The 27,887-nt window shown below is 41.3% G+C and overlaps 1 protein-coding gene across 8 annotated transcripts in view; it reads left to right on the top strand.

Annotated features, from left to right (window-relative positions):
• GPATCH8 (G-patch domain containing 8) overlaps positions 1–26,239 on the top strand; it is a 101,941-nt gene extending 75,702 nt beyond the window's left edge. For all 8 annotated transcript variants that reach the window (XM_042915872.1, XM_042915877.1, XM_042915873.1 and 5 more), the window contains 3 exons: positions 829–972; positions 15,269–15,399; positions 19,989–26,239. In XM_042915872.1, coding sequence (XP_042771806.1) covers positions 829–972; positions 15,269–15,399; positions 19,989–23,877 — 4,164 coding nt within the window. In that variant the 3' untranslated portion in view covers positions 23,878–26,239. The remainder of the gene's footprint in view (positions 1–828; positions 973–15,268; positions 15,400–19,988) is intronic.
• The last annotated feature ends 1,648 nt before the right edge of the window (positions 26,240–27,887 follow it).

Genomic DNA, 27,887 nt, shown 5'->3' with positions numbered 1-27,887 from the left:
ATTTCTGGTTGTTTGGGGGGTTTTTTAGCCAGGGGTAGGAGTAGGGGATGCTACCATATGCTAAAAGGCAAAGTAAAATTAAACTCTTTTTGGGGGTGTCTGGGTGGTTCAGTTGGTTAAGCATCCCACTTCATCTTAGGTCATGATCTTGAAGTTCATGGGTTCGAGCCCCGTGTTGACTCTGCTGACAGCTCAGAGCCTGGAGCCTGCTTCAGATTCTGTGTCTCCCTCTCTCTCTGCTCCTGCCCTGCTGTGTGCTCTCTCTCTCTCAAAATAAACATTCAAAAAATTTTGTTTGTTTCTCATTTCTGGTTGCTTGGGGTTGTTTTTTTTTTTTTTGTTTTGTTTTGTTTTGTTTTTGTTTTTGTTTTTTTTTTAGCCAGAGGTAGGAGTAGGGGATGCCACCATAATGCCAAAAGGCAAAGTAAAATTAAACTCTTTCGGGGGGGCAGGGGACCACTGGGGTGGTTCAGTCAGTTACTCATCTGGTTTCGGGTCAAGTCATGATCTCATGGTTCCTGAGTTTGAGCCCCGCATCGGGCTCTGTGCTGACAGAGCTCAGAGCCTGGAACCGGCTTTGGATCCTCTTTCGTCTCCCTTTCTCTGCCCCTCTCCTGCTCACGCTCTCTCTTTCTCAAAAATAAATAAACATGGAACTCTTTTTGAATGTTTATTTATTTGAAGACAACTATTAGTACACACAAATTACCCACCTAATTGCCGCTTGTGTTCCATCTAGTTTTTGCTAGTACCGCTAAATAACCGTCTTTATACCATTCACTTAAAATTCTAAGTTCATTTTTTGTTTGTATTTTGTGGTTCTTACAGGATTATGTTGACAAAGAGAAGGCCATTGCCAAAGCACTGGAAGACCTCAGAGCCAACTTTTACTGTGAACTCTGTGATAAGCAATATCAGAAACATCAGGAATTTGACAACCACATCAACTCCTATGATCATGCACACAAGCAGGTGAGGAATAGTTGCTTGCTAACAAAACACTTTATTTGTTAGAATTATTGAATTTTATAAATGTACCCCAAAAAGCTTGGTGACTATGGTTTCTTATATCTGCCAGTCTTTATCTGAGGTCTATCTGACTTACTTTTTTTTTTCAGTGACAAGTCCTGACATAGACCTCCCTCTTCCAAGAATTTATGTAGAGAATTGTGAGCTTCATAAATCTTGCATAAAGTTTTTGGCTTTGATTATTTTCTGAATTTGTATTTAATTTGGTAGTTCAACTGAGGATCACTAGGAGTTTTATTTCCCTTTCTCTCTCTTTGTGAACATGTTAAACTTTGAATAGTTATCCCAGACTATGGGTGCTTCATCTTCTATATACAGGAGTTCATGCTTTATTGGCTACTATTTCCTATCAGTAAGTTATTTTGTTATTTGGTATACCTTGGAAACTAGATAAATCTTGAGAAGGAAAAAGAATTAGATGCTGTTCTAACTTTAACAAAAACCTCTGATGCTGCATGTTGAAGAGCTTGCTAAAAAGTAAATTATACTTTCTTTGCAGTCTTTTTTGCTTTCACTGACTTAGAAAATAAAATTGTACCTAACTAGATACTGGCATAAAGAAGGTGGCCCAGGGGGGATTTTAGAAGAAAGAAATGGATCTTTAAATTTCTGGCTTATTGAATAATTTTGAGCCATTTGATGTTGGGTGATTTTAGCAGAATTTACTAGGTCTTTGAAGGCATAATAGTTGTATTTGTTAAACTTGTAAGATTTGTGAGCATTGCTGGAATGCTGTCTTAAGTGGATCTGTTGAACCAACTTTTTTTTTTAAATACCTTTGCTTCATCTTTCAACCAGCCATAAGATTTCAGTGCACAAGTAAAGAGCAAGCTTTAAGCTTTACTAGCACAAGGATAGTTTGTAACCTGTTACACTTTTTGCAACAATCTCTCTCATGTTTAACCACACCTAACCAATTTAAGATGCTTCCACTGATAGAATTGTATCCAAGACAGCTTTTGAACTTTTGATACACCTTTGGACATTGTGTATTATCAAGGTCTGCTTAATTTGAAGAAGAGAAATATAGAGAGGATATATATGGACAAGATATATACTGGAGTTACCTTACTTTTTCAAAGAAACATCTGTCAAGAAAGAGTTACAACAGCAAATATTGCTTATCCAATAATTTTTATGGCTTCTCAGCGTATACATAATTCAAATTTGGGGGTTATTTTTTATGGAATTGAGAAAGACTTGTAGCATCTAAACACACAACCACCTTTTTGGGCTCTAAAAATTTCTTCAATTAAGAATTGTCTACGGGGGACAAAATTGTCTGTGGGGCGCCTGGCTGGCTCAGTCGGTGGAGCATGTGACTCTTGATCTTAGGGTCGTGAATTCAGGCCCAACGTTGGGCTTAAAGCGTACTTAAAAAAAAAAAAAAAAAAAAAAAAAAAAAAAAAAGAGTTGTCTGATAAATTAGGACTCCAGAAGAAACTTTAGGCACCAGAAGGACATTTAGAAAGGTTACATTTTTAGTTGATGAGAAGTCTCTTGAGTAAAGTTTCTATTAGAAAAAAAATAAACCAGGAAAAGTATAATTCAGACTTGAGCAATGTTTAGATTGCTTTTTAAGGGAAAATATTCTATCCAAGCAACAGAATTACAAATGAAATCTGAGCAGAAATGCAGAACTAGTGAAATTCACATCGACAGCATTAATGTGAGGGATGATAATGTTTTAGTGATGCTGCTTTCAACTTGAGAGTAGTAGTAATTGTTACAGCTCTGGTTCATTTGAATTTGACATGTCTGTTCTGTGCACCTTGGGATGACTTCATTCTCTCTCCATGTTTCTCTGTTGCAGTGGTTTTCCACATGGGGAGTTTTGTCCTCTAGGGAACACTTGACATTGTTGATTACCACAATTAGGAAGATGGTGCTACTGGCATGTAGTGGGTAGAGGTGCTTCTAAATATCCTACAATGCACAGGAAAGCTCCTTGCAACACAGAATACCTGGCCCAAAATGTCAGTAGTGCTGAGGTTGAGAAACCCTGTTCTATTAAGACTACTGAAAAACTTTCAAAGACATATGATATTGCAAAATCATTTGGCCTTTCCTTGGTACAAACAAATCACTGTCATTTTAAGTCCCTCATCATGTTATAAACATTTGTAAAGTGCTCATCTAGATGATCCCAAATACTATTTTTTAGATTATCATTTCATTTAAAAATGAAAATACAAAATTAAGGGTTTCTTATAAGGAACTTATGGACTACCTTTCTCCATTAACATAGAAAAATGTCTGCAGTCCTTGGTCTGGGAAGAAATCTTTAGCTGGTATGGTTAATGAATGCATGTGAGCCTGTTTCTTCACCATGCTCAAAAGCCCATCTTAGGTATTAAAAAAAGAATGAATGTAGTGTGAGTTTGTTGTTTTCTTTGGTTTTGGCGGAGTGTTCTGTATTTGGTTGAAACATAGGCTTTTTCATCTTTCTTTATACTGCCCTCTTAGTGCAGATAGAGTAGAATCTTGAAACAATGCTGTAAATATATAAACAAAAAAGTGCACAGTACTAAATTTTTTTATAGTTCTCTTCCCTTTACTTAGAATTTCTAAAGAGCCTTTAATTGCCCTTGGTACAACACAGCTAAATAACCTCTAAGAGGAGCTATGTCCTGTTTTTCATTCCTCTTTGATGGACATGAACTTACCATACAAATGGACCTACCATTTTCCAAATTCATGCTCTAAAATCATAAAGACACCCTGTCTTGTCTTCCAGGAAGGCACACAGGATTATTATGAATCTGAGATAATAGGTAAGTACATTCAACCCCTATATTAGTAATCCCTAGTTTGCATCTTCCATCAAATTTTTACTATTAAAATTTCCAGAGAAATAATCTATCCTGTTAGTGGTAAAACTAGTAGTATAGACAGGATTCTGAACACGCCCTTATCTTTATTAAGCACAAATAATCTCTCAAAAAAGGGCTGTGTGGTCACCCACGTTTTGTGGTGATTTTGGGGGGTTGTTATCATGTGCCTCTCCCTATTCACTAGTTTTTCTCAAAATTTCCAAGATTTTTGTGAAGAAAGTCACTACCCTGCAAATATGAAGACCCAGCTTTTTTAAAGATGAGAAAGCTAATTAGACATTTTGGCTCTTTTCAGCAGTTTAACTCTCATTTTAAGGTGATAATTTCAATACATTTTGAAGGGTAGTCCTCTCCATTCTTCAAAAGCTAGCTCAATCTGTGATTCCTTTTTATGTAAGTTAGTCCTAATATGCCTCAGAGCTTAATAAACATTAGTATCCATCTTCTATCCCTCTTGGCTTAATTACAGTACAGTTAAGGTTACTTTGAAACTAAACATTTTTCATCTCTACCTCCTTGCATCTTTGATTATTTTGCATAGCTAAAAACAGGTCTACTAGTGGATATGATCATGGAAACCATTTTCTTGAGCTTTTCAGAGGGCCTAAATTTCAAACTACAAAGAACATTGTTTCCCAGAAGTCAATTTGTAGCAACACAGTAATAATAGTACCTTATCTTAACACTGGTTTTTTTGTTATTGTTTTGCTTTCTTTGGTGCCTTGCCACCTAGTCAGGATTCTCCCAGTCTTACTCTCTTTTATTTGTGCCACTAAGGGTCCTCTTCACCAGCCTCCAATACATAAACCAGAGGTCACAAATTGTCCCACAGATGTATTTTGTCTGGTCTTTGTAGTGTTAGATTTTTCCCATTTAATTTTGATTGGTTCTCTGTCTTTTAAAAATGAGATTTTATATAATTCAGGCTTTGTCTTATCTTGAAAAATTGAAATACCTAAGAACATTGGGCCTGCATTTCAACATAACAGTTGGCTAAAGCTGAAGAGTTGCTATCTCTTTAGAAAGTCACATGCTCACTCTTCAATTAGATGTCTCTTACATCAACCTGTGTGATTCACTATATTGACTGCCAAATCCTTCTAAACATTTGAGTTTGTGACCCAGGCCCAGACCTTCCTTTTCTCTCCACACACACGGTTCTAATTGACAGTGGAGAAGCAGCACATTGAAAAGCTGCCTCCTTATTCATCTTTAAGTGTTGGGTCCAACTTCTTTGCAATTTCAAAACCATCTGCAGTAGTCGCATCCAGTTTATCAAAATCTGGTACATATAAATTAGCGGCTTTGGGCAATTCTTTTTAGAAAGAATCAGTGTCTTGGTCAGAGGAAAGAATGCTTTCAACCTGCTAAAATAGCTTCAGTGTGAAAACCCCTTTCACGTTTCTTGAAAAGACTGAAGTTTCATTTAATACCAAGGTCTGTTTCAACAGTAAAAATAGTGGTTTTATGAGCTGTAAATAGCTGAACTAAAACAGATTAAGCCTATAGTAAGTACCCCTCGATGACTGCTCTGTTCTGAATTGTACACAATGGGATCTGTGACTGCGTGATTTAGTTAACTCTGTCTAAACTGTTACAATTATTTTGGGGCAGTATTGCTTACTTTTCGTTGACTGTTATGTATATCTGGTATTACCAAGGAATAGAAGGCTTAGTTTTCCTCATGACTCAGAATTGAAATAGGTTCTGTGTTGAAGTATTTTCTGAGAAATTCCTTGGTGATGGAAGGAATGATCATCTTTGGACTTCACATGGACTTCATTCAGATTTGGACTGGCCACTCTCCACTTGGAGTTGCACTGCTTACTGTTGCAGTTTTGCCCCTCAAGATATTCTACTGTATTTGCTCCTCTGTGTGCTTGGCACACGGGGCATCAGGACAATAAGCACATCAAAACCAATTGGACCTCTGGCAAGCCACTACAGGTTTGAGGAGCTTCAGACTGGGTTCCCTTTCTTCAGTGCTACTTTGATACTCATTGCAAGGGAAACACAAATGGAAATGTTTAAAAGGCAATAAAAAGTAAATAAAATAAGAGAGAAATAATTTTAGGGCTAAAATACAAAAGAAACTGAACTCTTCTAAAAGAAGTGTAACCACAGGGGTGCCTGGCCAGGTCAGCCAGTGGAGCGTGCACCTCTTGATCTCAGTGTTGGGAGTTCAAGCCCCACATTGGGGCGTAGAACTTACTTTGAAAATAATAATAATAATAATAATAATAATAATAATAATATAATAATAATAATAGAAGCGAAACCACTTAGATACTACTAAAGATAATCTACACATATAATCTATATTTCATGTGTTTCTGGAGTGTTTATCCTTAGAAAACTGTAAATTGATTATTATAAACAGGTGAAATAGATTAGGAAAGCCGTAAAGTATTTATGAATCCCAAAGCTTTGTAGATGTTGACTTAAACAGCATAATTAGCTTCTGAAGAGATTATGCCTGGAGAAGCAAAGCAGATATGAAGAGGAAGGCTTCCTAAGAACTTGAGACATTGTAGTTTTATTTTAGTAACCTGTAGCAGAGAGATCCAAGTTTGTTACTGCTGTGTGTGTTATTTTCTTTGGAACTGTTTTGCTTAATAAAAGAATGACATTATTTGGCTAGTCCTCCAAAAACTGAGCATGTTTTGAGTCTGTACACTTGTTGAATCTTATGTACTCACCGCCTCTGCTCTTGTTGGGAATAGACTTCTTAAATCCAGCTATCACAATCTAGTTAACCTTAGAAAATTCTTGTTTCTGTTTAGGGAAACCATCTGCTTTTGTGAGCAGGCAGGGGTAACCCTAAACAGACCCTTTGGGAACTTCATTTGCTGGTAAACTCTGTATTCTCTTCCTGGGAATTTCTGACTCTGTTCTTCATTTTGATACACATTCCCAATATGAATTAAAATGATTCTGCCTTACATTCTGCAGTTTTCAACCTGTTTTCTGGCCCTGCACATTTACATTTATTACAGTGATACATTGTGGTGGAGACTCATATATGAGGCTATATGTTCTGTTGTAGTCTGAAAAGGTAAAGCAACCTAAGAAATAATGATAGTCTGTGAGTGACAGTCCTGAAAAGAGAGCTCTGAACTGAGATGCTGCTATTGCATTTGCTTTAGGCCTAAGCAGTTCTTATGAATTATGCTCCTTTAAATTTTACAAAGAGGTCAAACCTTTGCCTCCAGATATGATTTTGAGGGCTATATAGTTGTATCTATTTTTTTTAAGTTTTGATTCATTTATGTTGAGAGGAAGAGCAAATGCGAGCAGGGGAGGGACGGAGAAAGAGGGAGAGAGAGAATCCCAAGCAGGCTCCACACTGTCAGAGCAGAACCCAGTGTAGAGCTTGAACTCATGAACTGTGAGAACATGACTGGAGCCGAAATCAAGAGGTGGATGTTTAACCAACTGAGCCACCCAGGCACCCCTATATAGTTATATTTAAAACTCATTATCCACAAAACCACAGTAGTTTACCACTTCACACATATTAGGATGGCCAAAGTTAAAAAGACATCGTAACATATGTTGGAGAGGAGATGGAAAAACTGGATTACTCCTACATTGCTAGTGGAATTGTAAAATGGGGTAGCCCCTCTGGGAAACAGTTTGGCAGTTCCTCAAAATGTTAAATATAGAGTTACCATATGACCAGTGTATACCCTTGAAAAATGAAAATATGTGTCCACACAAAAATTTGCATAAGATTGTTCATAGCAGCGTTATTAATAGTACCCCAGAAGTGGAAACAGTGCATATATCCAACAACTGATGAATGGACAAACAAAATGTGGTATATCCATACCATGGAATGTTATTCAGCAATAAAAAGGAATGACTTAGTGATAAACACAACATGCACAAGTCTTGAAAATATTACGCAGAGTGAAAGAAACCAGTCGCAAAGACCCCCATATTGTGTGATTTTATTTACATGGAAAGTCTAGAATAATCATATCTATAGAGAACATATATTAGGTTTCCAGGAACTGTGTAGAAAGGAGTAATAGGGAGTGACTGCTCATGAGCATGGAGTTTCTTTAGAGGGTAATGGAAATGTTCTAACTAAAATTAGTAGTGATGCTTGCATAGCTCTGATAAACCCACCAAATTTTACACTTTAAATGGGTGAATTTTATGCTATGTGAATTGTATCTCAATAAAATTATTTTTTTAATCTCATGATCCAGCTTAAATTTTGGTGATGGTGACTGTATGTACATATACGTACATGTATGTGAAAAAAACATGTTACAGCAGGCACAGCTTGGTACTGTAAGAATATACCACACTTTGAAGGCTTTTTGCTGACTTCCTGAAAATACCAAAGCAAGTATTTAACAAGAATTTTATGACGTATTAATTTGATATTCACCAAATGATAAGTATTGTCATAAATGACTAATTAGGACTACTCTTAGCAAAAAGAATGACTACTTCTGTATTTCCCTCTGATTTTTTTCAGTATCTATAGTCGGCATTAGTGTTTAGTTTTCTCTGTTACTGAATAAAATTTATTTTCATCACTTACTGATAAACGTGCTAAAAAGAAAGACTTTACATCCAATGTCCAGTAACTTGGTTTCCTTAACCATTCAACTGTAATCTTCCTTCCCTGAGTAGTTGAATGCTGAGGCTTTCTGTGTTCTTTCCTGGTCCTTTTCCTTCTTCACCACATGGTGATGTTCTGGATGGTCTCATTCAGAAGCATCAAACACCAAGACTTGCACCCAGGTAACCTGGCCACGTGATAGCTAGAGCGTGATTACTCCAGTTTGGGAAGGGAGAGGAGATTAATGTTGTGTTGTGAAAGAGAGGCAGGAAATGGTGGGGAGAAGAGGCTATGGATTTGGGGTATGCAGGATTGTTGACATAGGGGAAAGAAAGTGGTTGAGGTTCAGAGCCGAATTAGGGACACCTGGCTGGCTCACTTGGTGGAGCGTGCAACTCTTGATCTTGGGGTTGTGAGTTTGAGCCCCATATGGGTGTGGAGATTTACTTTAAAAAAAAAAAAAAGGTCGATTATACTTAGAAAAAGAGATTGCAGTACAAAACAGTTTCTTTACTATTCCCTGTCACTGTTCATTATCAACAGATAATACATGAAGTATTTAGATGTGTTCCTTCTCCCGATTTATTTTAAAACTGAAATACGTTATTGAGCATCTCTTGTGCCATAGACAACTGTATGTGCATTGCAGGGTTAGTTACAAAGACTAAGCTTTAGTCTCTGTTCTGGGAGAGGAGCATTGTTGTTGGTGAGAAGAAACCGTGGACAGTCTTTTGACCCTACAGAGACAAAATCAGGTTTTCTCTTGAGAGTTCAGTAAATATTAGAACATAGGATTGTTAGTGGCAGTAGGAAATACTCTGCCTGTTTTTTGATGTCTGAAATTCCCTTCATCTGGAAATAATAGCATGTTTCTTTAAATTGAGATAAAAGATTTAAAATACTTGAGAAAAAGAATAATCAGATTTATTCCTAGTAGACTATACCCAAATATAAACTTCTAGCATCAATTTTTGTTAGAAAAGAGTAATACCAAAAGATAACAAATATTTTATTAATTCAAAAGCTTATTTTGTTATTAGGGAAAATTATGTGCAAATGTATCTTTGTCTCATTCATTCCCAGGTCAAACGCCATGCCACTCCTTGCTAGTCACACTCCACATTATTGATAGTGTGGGCAAATTTATCACTCACATTAAAAATCTGGTAAGATTTACCAGATTCTCAATTCTCTGGTTTAATTTGTTCAGAGTTGAATAGTGGTGCAGGAGTTTGCAGAGTTGGGTAATCGTGGAGTAGATATTTTGCTGCCAACACAGTGCTATTTAAGCTGCGTTTTAAGAACTGGAATGTCCTGGGGCGCCTGGGTGGCTCAGTCGGTTACGTGTCCGACTTCGGCTCAGGTCATGATCTCGCGGTTCGTGAGTTCGAGCCCCGCGTCAGGCTCTGTGTTGATGGCTCAGAGCCTGGAGCCTGTTTCAGATTCTGTGTCTCCCTCTCTCTCTGCCCCTCCCCCGTTCATGCTCTGTCTCTCTCTGTCTCAAAAATAAATAAACGTTAAAAAAAAAAATTAAAAAAAAAAAACAAACTGGAATGTCCTTTACATTGAAGTCGTCTTTAGCACAAAGAACATGGTTATGTGGGTGGGTATTTCAAGCGCTGGATTATTTCTTAAGGTCTCTCCCTATATTGGTCTTTGGGAAATTTAATGGAAACTACAGCTACCATATGATTGAGAATCAGTGAGAAAGAAATGGCCACTGTGTTCTATGCCACAAATGTATAAGCTTTTTTGGAAACATGCCATTGGTTTTTCAGAACAGGATCTTCAAACCCTTTGATTTTGAATGGGGTTCAGTCTCCTTTACCTTGAATGAAATTCTGCCCAGCTGAAAAATGTATTATATGACTTAAATTGTTACTAATAAGCTTAAATAGTTCAGTGAAGAAACAAATTTACTAGCAATACTTCAGAAGGCATAATTTATAATTTTCAGAGACAAGGACATAGTAGCTTTGGAGTTAGCTTAAATGATTAATTATATCCACTCAGATCAGACTGTATCCCAGTTTGGAGTAGTCTAACTTGAATTTTTACGTATGGAATGGAATATGCTTGGCCTTTGAAAAGTTTTTGGATTGATGACACGTCAATAAATGTTTTTCCTTGCATAAGCTCTGTCTCTTCATTTAAAAAAAATTGGGGGAGGGGGCACCTAGGTGGCTCAGTCAGTTGAGTGTCCGACTTCAGCTCAGGTCATGATCTCACAGTCTGTGAGTTCGAGTCCCGCATTGGGGCTCTGTGATGACAGCTCAGAGCCTGGAGCCTGCTTCGGACTCTGTGTCTCCCCTGTCTCTCTGCCCCTTCCCTGCTCATGCTCTGTCTCTCTCTCTCTCTAAAAAAAATAATAATAATAAACATTAAAAGAAAACTTTTTTTTTTAACATTTATTTATTTTTGAGAGACAGAGACACAGAGAATGAGTCAGGGAGGGGCAGGGAGAGAGGGAGACACAATCCGAAGCAGGCTCCAGGCTCTGAGCTGTCAGCACAGAGCCCGATGTGGGGCCAGAACCCATGAACCATGCAATCATTCACTTGACCTGAGGTGAAGTCAGACATTAAACCGACTGAGCCGGCCAGGCACCCCGAGCTCTGTCTCTTCTTTGACAGGCAGGTATGTTGCTCCTCTGTTCTCACCTTGAAGAAGTTACCTGAAGTTGTGTTCCTCTTCAGAATTTAAGAGGAAAGTAAAAGTACAGGACACAGAATTTCATATGAGCATTTAGTTGCAAATGAGCCAGGCTTTTCCATGGACTAAAATAACCAACTCTGGAAAACCTGACTCTGAATTAGGGACTTTTGCCTTTATAAAAATTACTTTTTAGGAGCACCTGGGTGGCTCAGTCTGTTAAGTGTCTAGCTCTTGGTTTCAGCCCAGGTCATGATCTCACGACTTCCTGGGTTTGAGCGCCACATCAGGCTCTATGCTGGCAGCATGGAGCCTGCTTGGGATTCCCTCCCTCCTTCCCTCCCTCCCTCCCTCTCTCCCTCCCTCTCTCCCTCCCTCTCTCCCTCTCTCTCTCCCTCTCTCCCTCTCTCTCTCCCTCTCTCTCTCCCTCTCTCCCTCTCTCCCTCTCTCCCTCTCTCCCTCTCCCTCTCCCTCTCTCTCTCTCTCTCCCCTTCCCCTGCTTGTGCTGTCCCTGTTTCTCTCAAAATAAATAAACTTAAATTTTTTAAATTACTTTTTACATAGGAAATTGAGAACTTTCTGATATCCTTTTTGCCATTTGACCTAATTCTTTTTTTTTTTTTTTTTTTTTTTTTTTAAGTAATCTCTACACCTAACATAGGGCTCAAACTCATGACCCTGACATCAAGAGTGGTATACTGTACCAACTGAGCCATCCAGGCACCCATGGCCTAATTCTGTCCAGAAGTAAGGGGCTTAACATTTTAGGCTTTTTGATTCTCTAAAGAATGAGACTTCTTGCTGGATGAGAGTAATAGCTAGGAAAACCATATATCTCATATAACTTAACTATGTCCCTAATAGAGATAGGAAAATATTTATCAAACTTTTCTACAAGTGGTAAAGAATTTATTTGGGGAAAAATTAAGGATCCAGTGTTTCAGCCAAATTACTCACCAAGCATTTACCAGATGCTTTCTGTAGACTTAACTACTGTTCTGTGCACTACGGTGTTGATTACAAAGATCAGCTACGTGAGCCCCACATTGAGTGTAGAGATTGTTTTTAAAATAAAAATTTTTAAAGGAGGGGCTCGGCTGATAAAGAATGTGACTCTTCATCTCGAGGTTGTGAATTCAAGCCCCACATTGGGTGTGGAGATTACTTAAAAAATAAATAAAAGTGAAGTTTAAAAAAAGAGCAGCTACAGTCTCTGCCCCAGATAAAAGAACAGAGACAGTATTGAACTTTTTTTATTTATGTTTGAGAGAGAGGGAGAGAGTGTGAGCAGGGTGGGGTGGGCAGAGAGAGGGAGGAAGACACAGAATCAAGAGCAGGTTCCAGGCTCTGAGCTATCAGCCCAGAGCCCAATATGGGGCTCAACTCACAAACTGCGAGATCATGACCTGAGCTGAAGTCGGATGCTTAACCAACTGAGCCATCCAGTTGCCCCAGTATTGAACAATTTTGATACATAAAGTGCTTTATATTTATTTTGACACTTACCCTCATAAACCTGCTAGAATGGCCCTATTTTTCTCATGGGGGAAACTGGAGCTCATAGAGATGAAATCACCACTTGCTTGGTAATTAATGGATTTGAACACAAGTCTTTCTGACTCAAACTTTACACATACTGCTTTTCTGAAAGGCAAAAATAAGTATAGACAGAGCAAAGTATGATGGTTGCTAGATGAGTACTTAACAAAATACTAAGTTCAGAAAGAAGAAAAAAATTTTATGAGGTATCAGTAAAGACTTTGGAGGGGGATTTAGTCTGACCTTGGGTAGAATCTGTTTTTATCATCAAAATACCCTCACCTGAAAGACCTCAAACATACATTTTGGGTTTGGGAGGGTTGCCAAGCCCTATCTCTAAGGTTTGGGTTAGAACTCTGGGGTTCCCAATTTTACATTTGAGACTTTAAAGTTTGTAAAGGTGATTTAGGAATGTTTGCTACACCCTGTTTGGTGTATAGCTTCACCTAGAATGGGGCTGCACTCAGATTTGTTTTACTGACCTCATCCCATTTTCATCCCTCCCTACCTCCAATTATGTTATGGTAAGAATTTGAGATACAGCGTCTTCAGGATGATGTGGACATAGTCTTATCCCTTCAACTTCAAGGTTGCACCAAGTGGTTGCTGAATGATTGGAAAGCCTAACCTCTGTCTGATTTAGCTTGGAAACTCCAGGCTTTGATAAAATGCTCATTCTTCTAGAAAGTATCCTGTAGTTTGGGAAATAACTCCTAAAAGTAATCAAATATTTGTAGGAAGGAAGGAAGGAAGGAAATGACCAGGCACTGGGAAATTTTGCAGGCCTATGGGGTGGCTAGAGTGAAGATGGCAGATATGAGAAAAACATATGTTCTATTTAAATTTTGGCTAGAGCGCCTGGTAAATGTTTGGGGCAGAAAAAAACTAAGTTTGTAGCCTGAAATAATGATACAATAGTCCTGACAGGCTCTTTCTGTCTCATTCTCCTTGAAAGAAAGAAATTGGAATTCATATTTATTCAAGATAGTTGATCCACCGTCTTGAAGTGGTTTTTATAAAATTCTTAATTCTGGATAGCCAGCTTTAGGAAAACATTTTGCCAGCTGTTGGTTACTTGAACATTCCCAAAATAAAGGTAAATGAAAATAAGATAGACGGTTTCTAGGTAGCAGTGGTCTTTCCTGAAGTTCTGTTAACTATTTTTCCTGAATGTAGACAGGTCCATGTATCCAGGAGAGATTATTACTGTGTCAGTCTCTGTGTATGTACACATATATGTGTTGTACAGGTGCTTCCCTCTCCCCCACCCTTTTAGAGTTGATGGCTTTGTCCCTGATTGTTCAGTATAATAGTTTGCAGATTCACTAAGAGAGCCTGTGTAGTAATGCTTGCTTTATTTTTTTTTCTCTTCCACTCTTGTTTTATTTTTACTTTTTTTTCTTTGTGATGTGACATTTTCAGCTGATGTATTGAAAGCAAATCCTTCTAATTTGGGAGCCCAGATCACAAGAGTGAGTTTTTCTACTAGTGTCTTTAGCTGTATATCTTTTTTTGTGTGTGTCTTTCCACCCTTTTCCCTTCCCAATTCAAAAATATTCAAAACACATTTCATAAATATTAGATATGAAAATTCCTCTGTCTGTTGAACATCATGCCCTTCCACAAAGCAATGTCCACTTTATATTGGGTCAAATTCCTTTTCCTAATGCTATTGTAAAAGCATAGGCTAATGTATGTGTTTTGTTTTGGTTTGTTTTTTATATTATCTAGTGTGTTGGAAATAATTTTAGTTCTGTCTTCATTGCAGATATGTCTGGACTTTGTCACCAGTGTGTCATCAGCACTGTTCTTTTTTGGTTGTTGTTGTTTTGTTTTGTTTTAAGGAAAATTATATACTAGTTTCTGAGAATAAAAGATTCATTCTTTTATCAGGATTTTAAGTAATAAATCCTTTGACTTATCTCTGTTCTCTCCTCATCCCCTGGATGTTCCTCTCAGGGCCATGAAGGAATGGAAAAGCTATACATATTACTCTCTAATTTCAGCAGACTGACCAGACGCAAGTGGTCAGACTGGTGAGCTCTGAACATGCTAGCATTGGAAGATGGTTTGTGTGATAGTCACAGGAAAACTTCATGCTGAAAAGAAATAGCACCTTTTTATGGTGAAATAAAAGTATGCTTTCTATTTGTTTTGATTCACATAACCTCCCCATGTAAGCTGTACATTGCTTTTTAAGATCTTACTCCTGGGTAATTTTCTGTACTAGCCTAACCCCTTTCTGTTCTCTTTGGCTTGTGTTATTACAATTTATCTCATGTTCTGTTTGTTTAGTTTTGCATCCTGGAGGAGCAGGTGATTAAATAGTCCCTTTTTTTTCCTCCTAATGTTCTAAAATTTGCTTGTTGTATCTGAAAACATTTAATTTTGCCCAGTAAAGTAAGTGGTATGCTGTCCTAATTAGAAATGCAGGTACTCCAAGTGTTTTATCCAAAGTAATCTGCCATTGTGGTTTCAGTTACTGAGTATTAAACAGTGTGTTCTACGCTAGCACTATAACCATTGATTGAGGGTAAATATTCTAAAGGCCTTGTTTTCAGGATCCCCAAATTATTCTAAATCACCCACCCTCTGTTCCCTTTGTTTTTGTTTGTTGTTGTTGTTGTTACACCAGAGATTGAAAGATCTCAAGCAGAGAGAGTTTGCTCGAAATGTCTCTTCAAGATCCCGCAAAGATGAGAAGAAACAGGAAAAAGCCCTTCGGCGGCTCCATGAATTGGCTGAGCAAAGGAAACAAGCTGAATGGTGAGGATATGTTCCTTTATTTTCTTTTTTTTTTTTTTCCTCTCGAGGTTTTATTTTTATTTATTTTTTTGAGAGAGCACGACAGGGAGGGACAGAGAGAGAGGGAGACAGAATCCCAAGCAGGCTCTGCACTGTCAGCACAGAGCCCTCTGTGGGGCTCAAACTCACGAACTGTGAGATCATAACCTGAGCTAAAAGTCACGAGTCAGATACTTAACTGACTGAGCCACTCAGGCACCCTGAGGATATTTTCTCCCAGAGGGTTCTACAGATAGTTATAATCCTTAAGATTTTAGATTATAATTTAAGATTTAAGATTTAGGAATTATAACCCTTGGGGCACCTGGGTGGCTCAGTTGGTTAAGCATCTGACTCTTGATTTCAATTCAGGTCATGATCTCACAGTTGTGAGATCAAGCCCCTTGTGGGGCTCTGTGCTAGGCATGGAGCCTGCTTAAGATTCTCTCTCTCCTTCTCCCTCTGCCCCTCCCTCCCGCTCACTCTTCCTGTCAAAAAAATAAAAAAGGAATTACAATACTAATTAGTGTATCTTTCTTTCAAACTGAAAGCATATCTGTAATTAGAGTGTAATATACTGATGAGGAATATGCACTTCTGAGGCCCTATCCTACCTTCTGTCCCACCTTAGTTATCTAAGCTCTATGCCTCAGTTTCCTTATCTATAAAATGGAGATGATAATAGTAACAATTTACCTCTTACAGTTGTGAGGAGTGATTATCTTTTCATCAAAAGTGCATTATAGGGGAGCCTGGGTGGCTCCGTCAGTTAAGTGTCCAACTCTTGATTTCAGCTCAGGTCATGATCTCATAGTTGTGAAATCAAGCCTCACATTAGGCTCCACACTGGGCATGGAGCCTGCTTAAAATTCTCTTTCTCCCTCTGCCCCTCTCCCCTGCTCATGTTCATTCTCTTTCTCTCTCTCTCTCTCAAATAAAAAAAAAAAATAAAAAATAAAAAATAAAAAAAGGCCTTAGAGTGCCATGCCATAGAAGATGCTCAGTAAATTGATAAATTCTACAAATATTTTTCCCATTTTTCAGCATTCTTCTGTAGAAAAGCACATATATTACAGTATTCTGTTTTATAGCTAAAAAGTACTGGCGCAAAGATTCAAGTGTTATAACTTCCTTTTAAGTACTATACAGTTAGTAATAACCACTAAAACCTAAGTATTCTATCCATTTATTTCTCTGCAGGTTCCTACCTTCTTGAGTGTTCTTTTTAATCTTCCTTCATGGTTCTTGATGATTATCAACTTGGGAGCTGGTATTTAGCCTTAGGTGGAATTTACCCCACCTGGGGCGGAATTTCCAAGCAACTAGACTTTGGGGACCCAAAGCATCTGAGGATTCATGCAGTATGTGCCCTGATGAGAAAGACTTAGGCCCCCATGTTTGTTTGTTTGTTTATTTTTTTCCAAGTTTATTTATTTTGAGAGAGAGCACAAGCAGGGGAGGAGCAGAGAGAAGGCAGACAGAATCCAAGCAGGCTTCATTCACGCTGTCAACGCAGAGCATGATGTGGGGCTGAACTCGTGAACCATGAGATCATGACCTGAGCCGAGATCAAGAGTCAGACGCTTAACCGACCGTGCCACCTAGGTGCCCCCCATGTTTGTTTTTAATGGCTGTCCAGGATCAAAGGAAGTAACTGGTTACAGTAGAAAGAAACTATGACTATGGTTGTGTTTTTTTTTTTTTTTTTTTAACGTTTATTTATTTTTGAGACAGAGAGAGACACACCATGAACAGGGGAGGGGCAGAGAGAGAGGGAGACACAGAATCTGAAACAGGCTCCAGGCTTCGAGCTGTCAGCACAGAGCCCGATGCGGGGCTCAAACTCACGGACCGTGAGATCATGACCTGAGCCGAAGTCGGACGCTTAACTGACCGAGCCACCCAGGCGCCCCTTGCCTCAGACTCTTGATCTCAGCTCAGGTCTTGATCCCAGGGTCATGAGTTCGGGCCCCATGTTGGGCTCCAAGCTGGGTGGGAAGCCTACTTATAAATAAATGAATGAATGAATGAATGAATGAATGAATGAATGAATGACTATGCGGCTCTCATGTCACTCCCTATAGTGACAAGCAAGAAGGAAAACAGGAGGACTGAGGACTGGCTCAGTGATAAGAGCTAACTAGCTATGCCAGCTCACTGGGACCCTGTGCATCTCTCTGCACAACTATCCTAGACTATTTTTTGACCTATATCTCCTTGACTTGTGAACTTGAGGGACAAGGACTCTTCTTAACGTCTCTATCCCCAGTGTTAAGCATTGTGCCAGATACACGGTAGTCATTGTGTCATTCATTCAATAATTCTATTGAGCGTTGTGCTAAGTGCTGGAGATACAAAGTTGAACAAGCCAAAGTCCCTGCCCCCATGGAACTCATATTTTTTGCTTGTTTGTTGTTTGATTGGTTTGTTTTGGTTTTGGTACTGAAACCCGGGAGCTCATATTTTAGTGAGGAAGACACACAATAAAGATGTAAACCATGGGCGGAGGGATGTTACCTGAGAGACCAGTGACAGGGAAGATCTGAGATCTAAGCTGAAATATGAAGGATAAAAGAGCAAGACCAAGAACATCTTTGCTTAATACCTACGTGTTGCAAGGATGGATGGACAGATGAATGGATAGACAGACCAATGGGGCGGATTCTGATGTGAATGAGACTCACGCTCTAGTGCCAGTGTACTAGACACGCTCTAGTGTCAACCGACTGAGCCACCCAGGCGCCCCTGACTATGGTTTTTAAAAGTTTACAGCCAAGTTGGGGCCACAGATACCAAGTTCCTGGACTTACTAGGTTCATTTTGTCTCTGGATCCTTTTTTTACTTACTTCTCTGAGTGTTTTGGAAAAAGAAGGAAGGGAGAGAACACATAGTATAAGTTGTGAAACAGAATTAACTGCTGAGCTCTAATGTTGAGTTAAACTGCCTATAAACTGGTTCTGATTCCTTCTTTGGGCAGCTTTTTATATAGTAACATGTTACTCTTGGGCATATCACAAAGCTATCTTCTCAAAAAGTATACACCGGGTTACTTTCTAACTTAGGACGTATTTTAATACATATTTTTCTTCAGAAGTGTCTTGGTAGTTGTCAGTTTCATAAGCAAACAGTTAAAAGATGACCAAGTAATCTCTTGGGAGAATAAAAGAAGGTTTGACCAATCATCAGGTATTTCATTGTCCCAGAATTAATAATGCATGACCCCATCATATGTATTATTGAATTAACATGGTAAAGAGTAAGCAAAAGAACAAAATAAGATCCCTTCTTATTCACCTAGAGGGTCTCTTTGCCATGAGGTAGGTTTCGTGGCACAGTGTGTCTCTTGCTATCTAAATCTTTTGGGTTCCTGTCTTTCATTAGCAAGAGTTTTTAGAGAACAAGGGATAACATATCATCCAAATATATGTAGTCCCTGAATTTAGGATAGCTTGTAGCTAGGGATCAGATAACAAGACTTCATCTAAATAGATACCTGATAAGTTTACCTTAAGTTTGGCTTGAAAGGTACCTCAAGTGTATAGTCCACACACTGTAAAAATTTCAGACATGACATGAGTTTAAAACACTGGCTTTGAGGCTTCTCTGTGTTCCTTTTTTCAGAGCTGAGAAAGTGTTTGGTAGCATCATGATCATCGTACAGAATGTCCAGAAATCAAAAAACCAAAGCAAATGCCAGACATACTAACCAGAGACTACCATAGAGTAACACAGTGGAAGTTTCTGACTGTGATAAACTCAGAAAATATCCACATTTTAAAAAGTAAAATTTGAGGAGCAACTGAGTGGCTCAGTCGGTTAAGCGTCCAGTCTTGATCTTGGCTCAGGTCATGTGGGTCCTAGCCTCGCATCGGGCTCTGTGCTGACAGTGTGGAGCCTTCTTGGAATTCTCTCTCCTCTCTCTGCCCCTGCCCCACTCGATGCTCACTCTTTCTCTCAAAATAAATGAATATACTTAAAAAAAAAAAAAGTATAATTTGAAAACACAGAGGAAATTAGAGGGGTTTTTTGAGCTGAATGAAATACAATCTTTGTGAATAGATGTTCAGCCACCCATTTGATGGCATACTGATGGGTGGAATGATTCAGTAAGAAATGAGAACAGGAGTGCCTGGCTGGCTCAGTCAGAAGAGCACACAACGCTTGATCTTCAAGCCCCACATTGGGTGTAGAGATTACCTAACAAAATAAATAAACTTAAAAAAGAAATGAGAACAAATACAGGATGGGTCAGCTGTACCAGGTGGTAATGACAGACTATTTGAATTGTGTAATAAAGCTTTACTTTTTAAATTCTGGACAGCTTAGGAAGAAATAGTATTAACTGGCTGGCCCTGGGAGTACAGCTAATTAGTATGCTAACAGTATGAGACTTTGCCTAAACCCACTGAGCAAGTATCTCTTTTTGGCACAGGGCTAGGAAATGACCGCCACTCAGTGTCTTCGGGTCCAACCTGCAATGAACGGTGGAACGTGAGAGAGAAGTGTTATATAAGAAGTATGAAGTGTATACCGCTAACCTTTTTTGTTATTTTTCTAAACCCTTGTGCAGTGCACCTGGAAGCGGTCCCATGTTCAGACCAACCACAGTGGCTGTAGATGAAGAAGGCGGAGATGATGATAAAGATGAGTCAGCTACAAACAGTGGCACAAGTGCCACAGCCACTTGTGGCCTGGGATCTGAATTCTCCACAGATAAAGGAGGCCCTTTCACTGCAATACAAAGCACTAATACCTCTGGACTGGCACAGGCTCCTGGGTTAGCCTCCCAAGGCATCAGCTTTGGCATTAAGAATAATCCAGGAACTCCACTGCAGAAATTGGGAGTGTCATTTTCCTTTGCCAAGAAGGCTCCTGTCAAACTCGAATCAATAGCGTCAGTGTTCAAGGACCACGCAGAGGAAGGACCCTCTGAAGATGGAGCCAAAGCTGATGAGAAAGGTTCTGACCAAGGATTGCAGAAGATGGGAGAATCTGATGGTAGCAGTAATCTTGATGGTAAAAAAGAGGATGAAGACCCTCAGGATGGAGGGTCCCTAGCCTCAACATTATCTAAGTTGAAAAGAATGAAGCGAGAAGAAGGAGCTGGGGCTGCAGAGCCAGAGTATTACCACTACATTCCCCCAGCACACTGCAAAGTAAAACCAAATTTCCCCTTCCTACTCTTTATGAGAGCCAGTGAACAGATGGAAGGTGATAATAGTATGCACCCAAAGAATGCCCTAGAGAGCAAAAAAAGCAGTTCTCCCAAGCCTAAAGGCTGTATCAAGGTGATAGCAAGCCAAGGAGCAGAAAAGACAGTTGATGAAGTCTTGGAGCAACAGACAGAAACCAGTGCCGCAGAGCCCTCAGAGCCTGGAAGCAAAGCTGAGACAAAGAAGACCTCAGGAGGGGATGTAAGTGAGCAGAGTTTAGAGAGTCCATGTCAGAAGGCTTCAGAGAATCAAATATGTGAGTCTGACCCCTCTAAAGAAACCTCTCAGATCACCCCAGCAGGGAAAGAAAGCCAGGAGGGACCCAAACATCCTACTGGTCCCTTCTTTCCAGTTTTGAGCAAAGATGAAAGCACTGCCCTCCAGTGGCCATCGGAACTCTTAATTTTTACCAAGGCAGAACCCTCCATTTCATACAGTTGTAACCCTTTATACTTTGACTTTAAACTTTCAAGGAACAAAGATGCCAGAGCTAAAGGGACCGAAAAACCAAAGGACATAGGAGGCTCCTCAAAGGACCATCTCCAGGGCCTTGATGCTGGTGAGCCAAATAAAAGCAAAGAGGGTGGAGAGAATGTAGAACATTCCTCAGGAGGCAGAATGGATGCACCTGCTTCTGGGTCTGCCTGTAGCAGTCTGAACAAGCAAGAACCTGGAGGCAGCCATGGGTCAGAGACAGAGGACACAGGGAGAAGCCTTCCTAGCAAGAAAGAACGATCTGGGAAGTCCCACCGACACAAAAAGAAAAAGAAGCACAAAAAATCCAGCAAACACAAACGGAAACATAAGGCTGACCCGGAAGAGAAAAGCTCTAAGACAGAGTCTGGGGAGAAGTCTAAGAAGCGCAAGAAACGAAAACGAAAGAAGAACAAGTCATCGGCCCCCGCGGATTCTGAACGGGGACCCAAACCAGAACCCCCTGGGAGTGGTAGCCCTGCACCACCAAGACGACGGCGGCGAGCTCAAGATGACTCCCAGCGGAGATCCCTCCCAGCTGAAGAAGGGAGCAGCGGCAAGAAGGACGAAGGTGGAGGTGGTGGCAGCTCCCAGGATCATGGTGGGAAGAAACACAAAGGTGAGCCTCTAACTTCATCCTGCCAGCGAAGAGCTGGCGCCAAACGGAGCAGCCGGTCCAGCCATCGAAGTCGACCCAGTAGTGGAGATGAAGATAGTGACGATGCTTCGTCACACCGGCTACACCAGAAGTCTCCGTCCCAGTACAGTGAGGAGGAGGAAGAGGAGGAAGACTCAGGCAGTGAGCATTCCCGGAGCCGTTCCCGGTCGGGCCGGCGCCATTCCTCACACCGTTCCTCCCGGCGTTCTTACTCAAGTAGCTCCGATGCTTCTTCAGACCAGAGCTGCTACAGCAGACAGCGCAGTTACTCTGATGACAGCTACAGTGACTATAGTGACCGATCTCGAAGGCACTCCAAGCGCTCCCATGACTCTGACGACTCGGACTATGCCAGCTCCAAACACCGGTCCAAACGGCACAAGTACTCCTCTTCTGATGACGACTATAGCCTCAGTTGCAGCCAGTCCCGAAGCCGGTCTCGGAGTCATACCAGGGAGCGCTCAAGGTCCCGGGGCCGCAGCCGCAGCAGCAGCTGTAGTCGCAGCCGGAGCAAACGGAGAAGCCGCAGCACCACGGCCCACAGCTGGCAGCGGAGCCGAAGCTATAGCCGTGACCGCAGCCGCAGCACCAGGAGCCCTTCCCAGCGATCAGGTTCCAGGAAGGGATCATGGGGTCACGAAAGCCCTGAGGAGAGGCGTTCTGGTCGTCGAGACTTCATCCGCTCTAAAATCTACCGCTCCCAGTCTCCCCACTATTTCCGACCAGGCCGGGGAGAAGGTCCTGGGAAGAAAGATGACAGCAGAGGAGACGATGGTAAAGGGACAGGCCTGCCCTCCCAGAACAGCAACATTGGTGCCGGAAGGGGGTCGGAAGGTGACTGCAGCCCCGAAGACAAGAACTCCGTTACTGCCAAACTGCTCCTGGAGAAGATTCAGTCAAGGAAAGTGGAGAAGAAACCCAGTGTGAGTGAGGAGGTGCTGGCCACCCCTGCTAAAGCTGGGCTCAAGCTCAAGGACCCCCCACAAGGTTATTTTGGGCCCAAGCTCCCCCCATCTCTTGGCAATAAGCCTGTTCTTCCATTGATAGGGAAGCTCCCAGCTACCCGAAAGCCGAACAGCAAGAAATGTGAAGAGTCTGGCTTAGAAAGGGGGGAAGAGCAAGAACAGTCAGAGACAGAAGAAGGGCCTCCAGGGAGTAGTGATGCCCCATTTGGACATCAGTTCCCCTCAGAGGAAACAGCTGGCCCCTTATCAGACCCACCCCCAGAAGAGCCAAAGTCTGAAGAAGTTACTGCTGATCACCCTGTTGCTCCACTAGGCACCCCAGTGCACTCAGACTGCTATCCTGGGGACCCCACCATCTCCCATAACTACCTCCCTGACCCCAGCGATGGGGACACCCTAGAGTCCTTGGATAGTGGCAGTCAGCCAGGCCCTGTGGAATCCAGCTTGCTGCCTATAGCGCCAGACCTTGAGCACTTCCCCAGTTATGCACCTCCCAGTGGGGATCCTAGTATTGAGTCAGCTGACGGGGCTGAGGATGCTTCCCTGGCCCCCCTAGAGAGCCAGCCCATCACCTTCACCCCTGAGGAGATGGAGAAGTACAGCAAGCTCCAGCAGGCCGCACAACAGCACATCCAGCAGCAGCTTCTAGCCAAGCAAGTAAAGGCCTTTCCAGCCTCGGCTGCCCTGGCCCCAGCCACTCCAGCCCTGCAGCCTATCCACATTCAGCAGCCAGCCACAGCCTCTGCCACCTCAATCACAACTGTTCAGCATGCCATCCTGCAACATCATGCAGCGGCAGCTGCCGCCGCCATCGGAATTCACCCCCACCCTCATCCCCAGCCGCTCGCCCAAGTGCATCATATTCCCCAGCCCCACCTGACCCCCATTTCCTTGTCCCACCTCACTCACTCAATCATCCCTGGCCACCCGGCCACCTTTCTCGCTAGCCATCCCATCCACATCATTCCCGCCTCAGCCATTCATCCTGGGCCCTTCACCTTCCATCCTGTCCCACACGCTGCCCTCTACCCTACCCTGCTTGCTCCGCGGCCTGCTGCAGCAGCTGCCACCGCCCTCCACCTTCACCCACTACTTCACCCCATCTTCTCAGGTCAGGACCTGCAGCACCCGCCTAGCCATGGCACATGAGTTGGGGGATGGGAGCCCAGGTAGGGCCAGGGAAGGTGACCCATATATCTTCCCTCGGGGGTGTTGAGCCATTAATACCAGCAAGTAGAAGCTGGGATGGGCAGTGTCTGACAGCCAAAGAATCGAGTTTTGGCTTGCAGGGGTGGTTTTAGATTTGAGGTTTGCTTTGGGTTTACTATCAGGGATTTTTTTTTCCCCTTCCCCCCCTTTCTGTTTGTCCCTCCCTCTCCTGTGTTTCTAAGCTAGGGAACACCAGTAAGTGCTACCCACCCCTCTGCGGCAACATCTCCAAACTGTCAAGTTTGGATATTCCTCTCTTCCCTCTACTTTTTATCCTCCACTCTTCCCTTCTGTAAATTTTAAAACATTTTTCCTCTCTGGCCGGAGGTTTGTCCATCTGGTCCTGCCCTCTCAGTGTCTTTGACCATCCCTTGGTGACCTTATGCTATCCCGGGTGAGGTGGAAAGGGAGTCTGACCTGGAACCAGATGCTACTCAGGCTGTTATTCAATCAGTCCACTTCCCACACAAACAGAAAGCCACACATTTGGCACTGTTGTCCTCATATCCCTCATCCCAGAAGAGGTATCTGCATATCCCAGAAAAGAAGATCCTATCATGAATAGAAGCTATGCGGAACATAGAGTCGCCCATGTGCTTCCCCAGAGAGGAGCTCATGTGTCTGAAGGGTGTATTTTCTTCTGTCATGTTGATGTTTCCTTCTTAATTTATAGGATTTTTTTTAATGTAAAAAATTGCACTGAACTCTATAAACGTAAATGCTGCTTTTTGTAGCTCATATTAAAAAAAAAAAGTTCCATATTTGTAGTATACTGCAATAATATTTTTTACATCCAGCTCTTTAAGTGATCCTTGTTCTGGTGGCTTTGTGTAAATATGTTTGCCCTAGTTGAACTAAGAAACTTTAAAGGTTATAAAATGAAAACAAAAAATAAAGTATCTGTTTTCTGCTAGATGCAAAAATGACTAAGCATGTATATTTTATCAAGCTCATGTATTTTTTGAAGTTATGAACTATAAAAATGTTAAAACAAAAAAAGAACAATTGTTTAACATTTTTTGCTGGGACAGAACGTTTAGTTAATTTGCAGTAAGTGGTGCCCCCAGCACTGGGATTTGGTTGTTTTTTGTTTTTGTTTTTGTTTTTCAACTAATGGGCAGCAGTCAGCTGGGGGTGTCAGAGGGGTCCTCAGTTATGACATCTCCCTCATGTGCTTTGCAGTTTTATACAGAGAGGTGAGCCCACAGAGGAGGAGAGAAATTTGAGAGCTTTGTTCTCTGGAAGCAGGGAGATTCAGAGTGATTGTCTGGGGGATTTCCTGGGTTTTCTGGGGACCTTGTTCCGGGCAGTCCATTTGCCTTCCTAGTACTTAGCCCCCCTCTGACAGTTTTTGTTGTTGTTTTTGTTGTTGTTGTTTGTTTTCTTTTGTTTTTAATGTGCCTTCTGGGTTGGCTAGAAACAGAAGTAGAAGTAGACTTGAGGATGATGAGTTGGGACAGTTTCTTCCCCCCTTGTTGGGAGGTGAGCATATTTATAGATACTGCAGATTATTTTGCTTCCTAGTTTCCATGCCTTCTGCCCAGCTTAGTTTAAGCAGTGAAGATTTTTTTTTTTTTTTCCCTTTTCTCCCATGACACCTACCGGAGGAAGTACCACCTTCATTCCTCTTCTTCCTCTTGCCTTTCACCAGGGCTCTCAGACCTAATTCACGTACTGGCCCAAAGGTGTTTATATTGCAGGTCTCATCTTTGGTGTAGGTAGCAGTTCTCTATTTGGCATTTCCCTACCCATTCCTGTGGCTGGAATTGGTTGGGTGGTTACCGGACAGGAAAAATCAAACCCTACTCACTTGGGCCAAGGCTCTGGGTTCTGCCTTTCTTCTCAGATTCCCAAAAGAAAAAGGTTTTGAGTTTATGAGAAGCAAGTGCTGGGCAAACAAGGCTCCTGCCTGAGCCTCCTACCTGTTCAGTGCTCCTCCTCTGATTCAGAAGCATCACTTTGGATAACTAGCACTGGAAAAATGAAATCATCTGTTTGAAGTGAAGGGACTCATTTTTCTTTGCTTTCAGCCCATGTAAATATTTAAATAATACAGTATTAACATTTTTGTGCTGCTTCCCATTAGCTTGTAGATTGAGCCATACTCTGGCTGCCTCTCTACCTTCCTGGGGGCAGTTTTCTTTAACTTTCAGAATAGTGATTTTAAAACTTAAAAAACAAAATAACCTATCCTTACTTACAAACATTACAGATTGTATTTAACTTTATCACATATGATAGAGATATATATGCTGTAAAATTAGGGAAAGGAACTTTCTAATAAACCAATGATTTGTGGAAACTTAGCAGAGTCTGTCGTGATTGTTGTCCCATCCACTCAAGTTGGGAAGGGATGGAGTTGTGGGTTACAAATAATACCTTGTTTGAAGTGATCAAGGAATAGAGTCTTGTGAACGAGTTGCTTATGATGTTTGGAATTGAGCTTCTCAAGACAGGCTGCCCACGTAGCAGCAGATTGTGCTGTGGGAGGAAATAATAGTGGTTAATTTTCTTTTAGTCTTAGGTGGATGTCTTGGAATATGCACCTCGTTGCCACACTTTCCCATGAGAATTTTCTTCTATGTCTACTTTTTCGCTCAGTTGAAATACAATCTCTGTGTAGTAGAATGTGTGGCATGTAGGTGCTCACTAAACGGCATTGGAATTTCTGGCTTCAATTTTCAGGATTTGGAATGCACTTCAGGGGCAGTGGGATTACAAGTCATCTGCCTGGATTTTGCCTTCCTGATGGAGTTTTGTATACCCGAACCAGTCTTGAGTTATTCTTCTTAACCTCATAATAATAACAATGCTTCAGAGCTGCGTAGTAAAAGGAAGTGTGCCCTAATTGTTACAGCAGATAAAAACCTCTCTCTACTCTTCTGTATCAAAAAAATGACAAAAGGCAGAGGAAGTTTAGTTTCAAAAGCTAACCATAGATTTGTAATGATAAATTGAGATCCCTCTCTCTTCCTCAGACTTTCAGGAAGGAGGAGTACAAAGTCTGTTTCTTTCCTAATCTCTCATGCAGCTGTGTTCTCCCTAGACAAAAGAGAAGCTATTCAATTTGAACCTTGGGTTGGATGCTCAGATCTTCCTACCTTCCTAACTGAGCAAAATCCCTGCCCAGAAAGAAGGAATGTTACAAAGTGAAAGTGAAGGACGCCTGGGTGGCTCAGTCAGTTGAGTGTCTGGACAACTCTTGATTTCGGCTCAGGTCATGATCCTGGTTAGAGTTCGAGCCCCACATTGGGCTTGTTTGCGCTGAGGGCACAGAACCTGCTTGGGATTCTCTCCCTCTCTCTCTCTCTGCCCCTCCCCCCTACTCATCCTCATGCTTGTGCTCTTTCAAAATCAATTTTAAAAATTTTAATTAAAAAAAGTGACTTTCTGAGCAGGCAAGGTGTGCCTACTGGCCTGTAGAGAGTGCTGTGTGAGGGCATGTGCAGCCGATTCCAGTAAGGGTTCTTTCAACCACCTGCCTCAGCCACCTATACTTGCAACCTGGAAGTACTCCCCTTTCTACCCCCTGATGACTAAATCAGGCCTTGTTGACCTTCCCATTCTTATTTGTCAGAAATACCTTCACCTCCCCCCACCCCCTTATCAGCTCATGTCTGAATTATTGTAGCATATTTCTGGCTGGGCTCAGAGTCCTATGCAAGCTTACTGGCTTTTCAGAATCTGTGTTGGGTTCATTTTATGTACTGCTTCCCAGTAAAATGCTAAGCTTGGAGAGGACACAGACTGATTTCTATACCTCCTTTTTTTTTTTTTAAGTCCCTTAGAATGTTTTACATAGAGTTGAACGCATAGTAAACATTTTTACTATATGTTGAAAAATAGGAACAAAAAATACTGAGGATTATGCAAGGATTAAACAAGGAAGCATCAAAGATAATGAAGGATTTTTCTCTATATATCCTCCACGTCACCTACCTCAGTGCCAG

Source organism: Panthera leo, chromosome E1 (assembly GCF_018350215.1).
Source record: "Panthera leo isolate Ple1 chromosome E1, P.leo_Ple1_pat1.1, whole genome shotgun sequence".
Taxonomy (NCBI): Eukaryota; Metazoa; Chordata; class Mammalia; order Carnivora; family Felidae; genus Panthera; species Panthera leo.
Note: the sequence above shows the minus strand (reverse complement) of the source record. Positions and strands in the feature narration are given on the sequence as shown.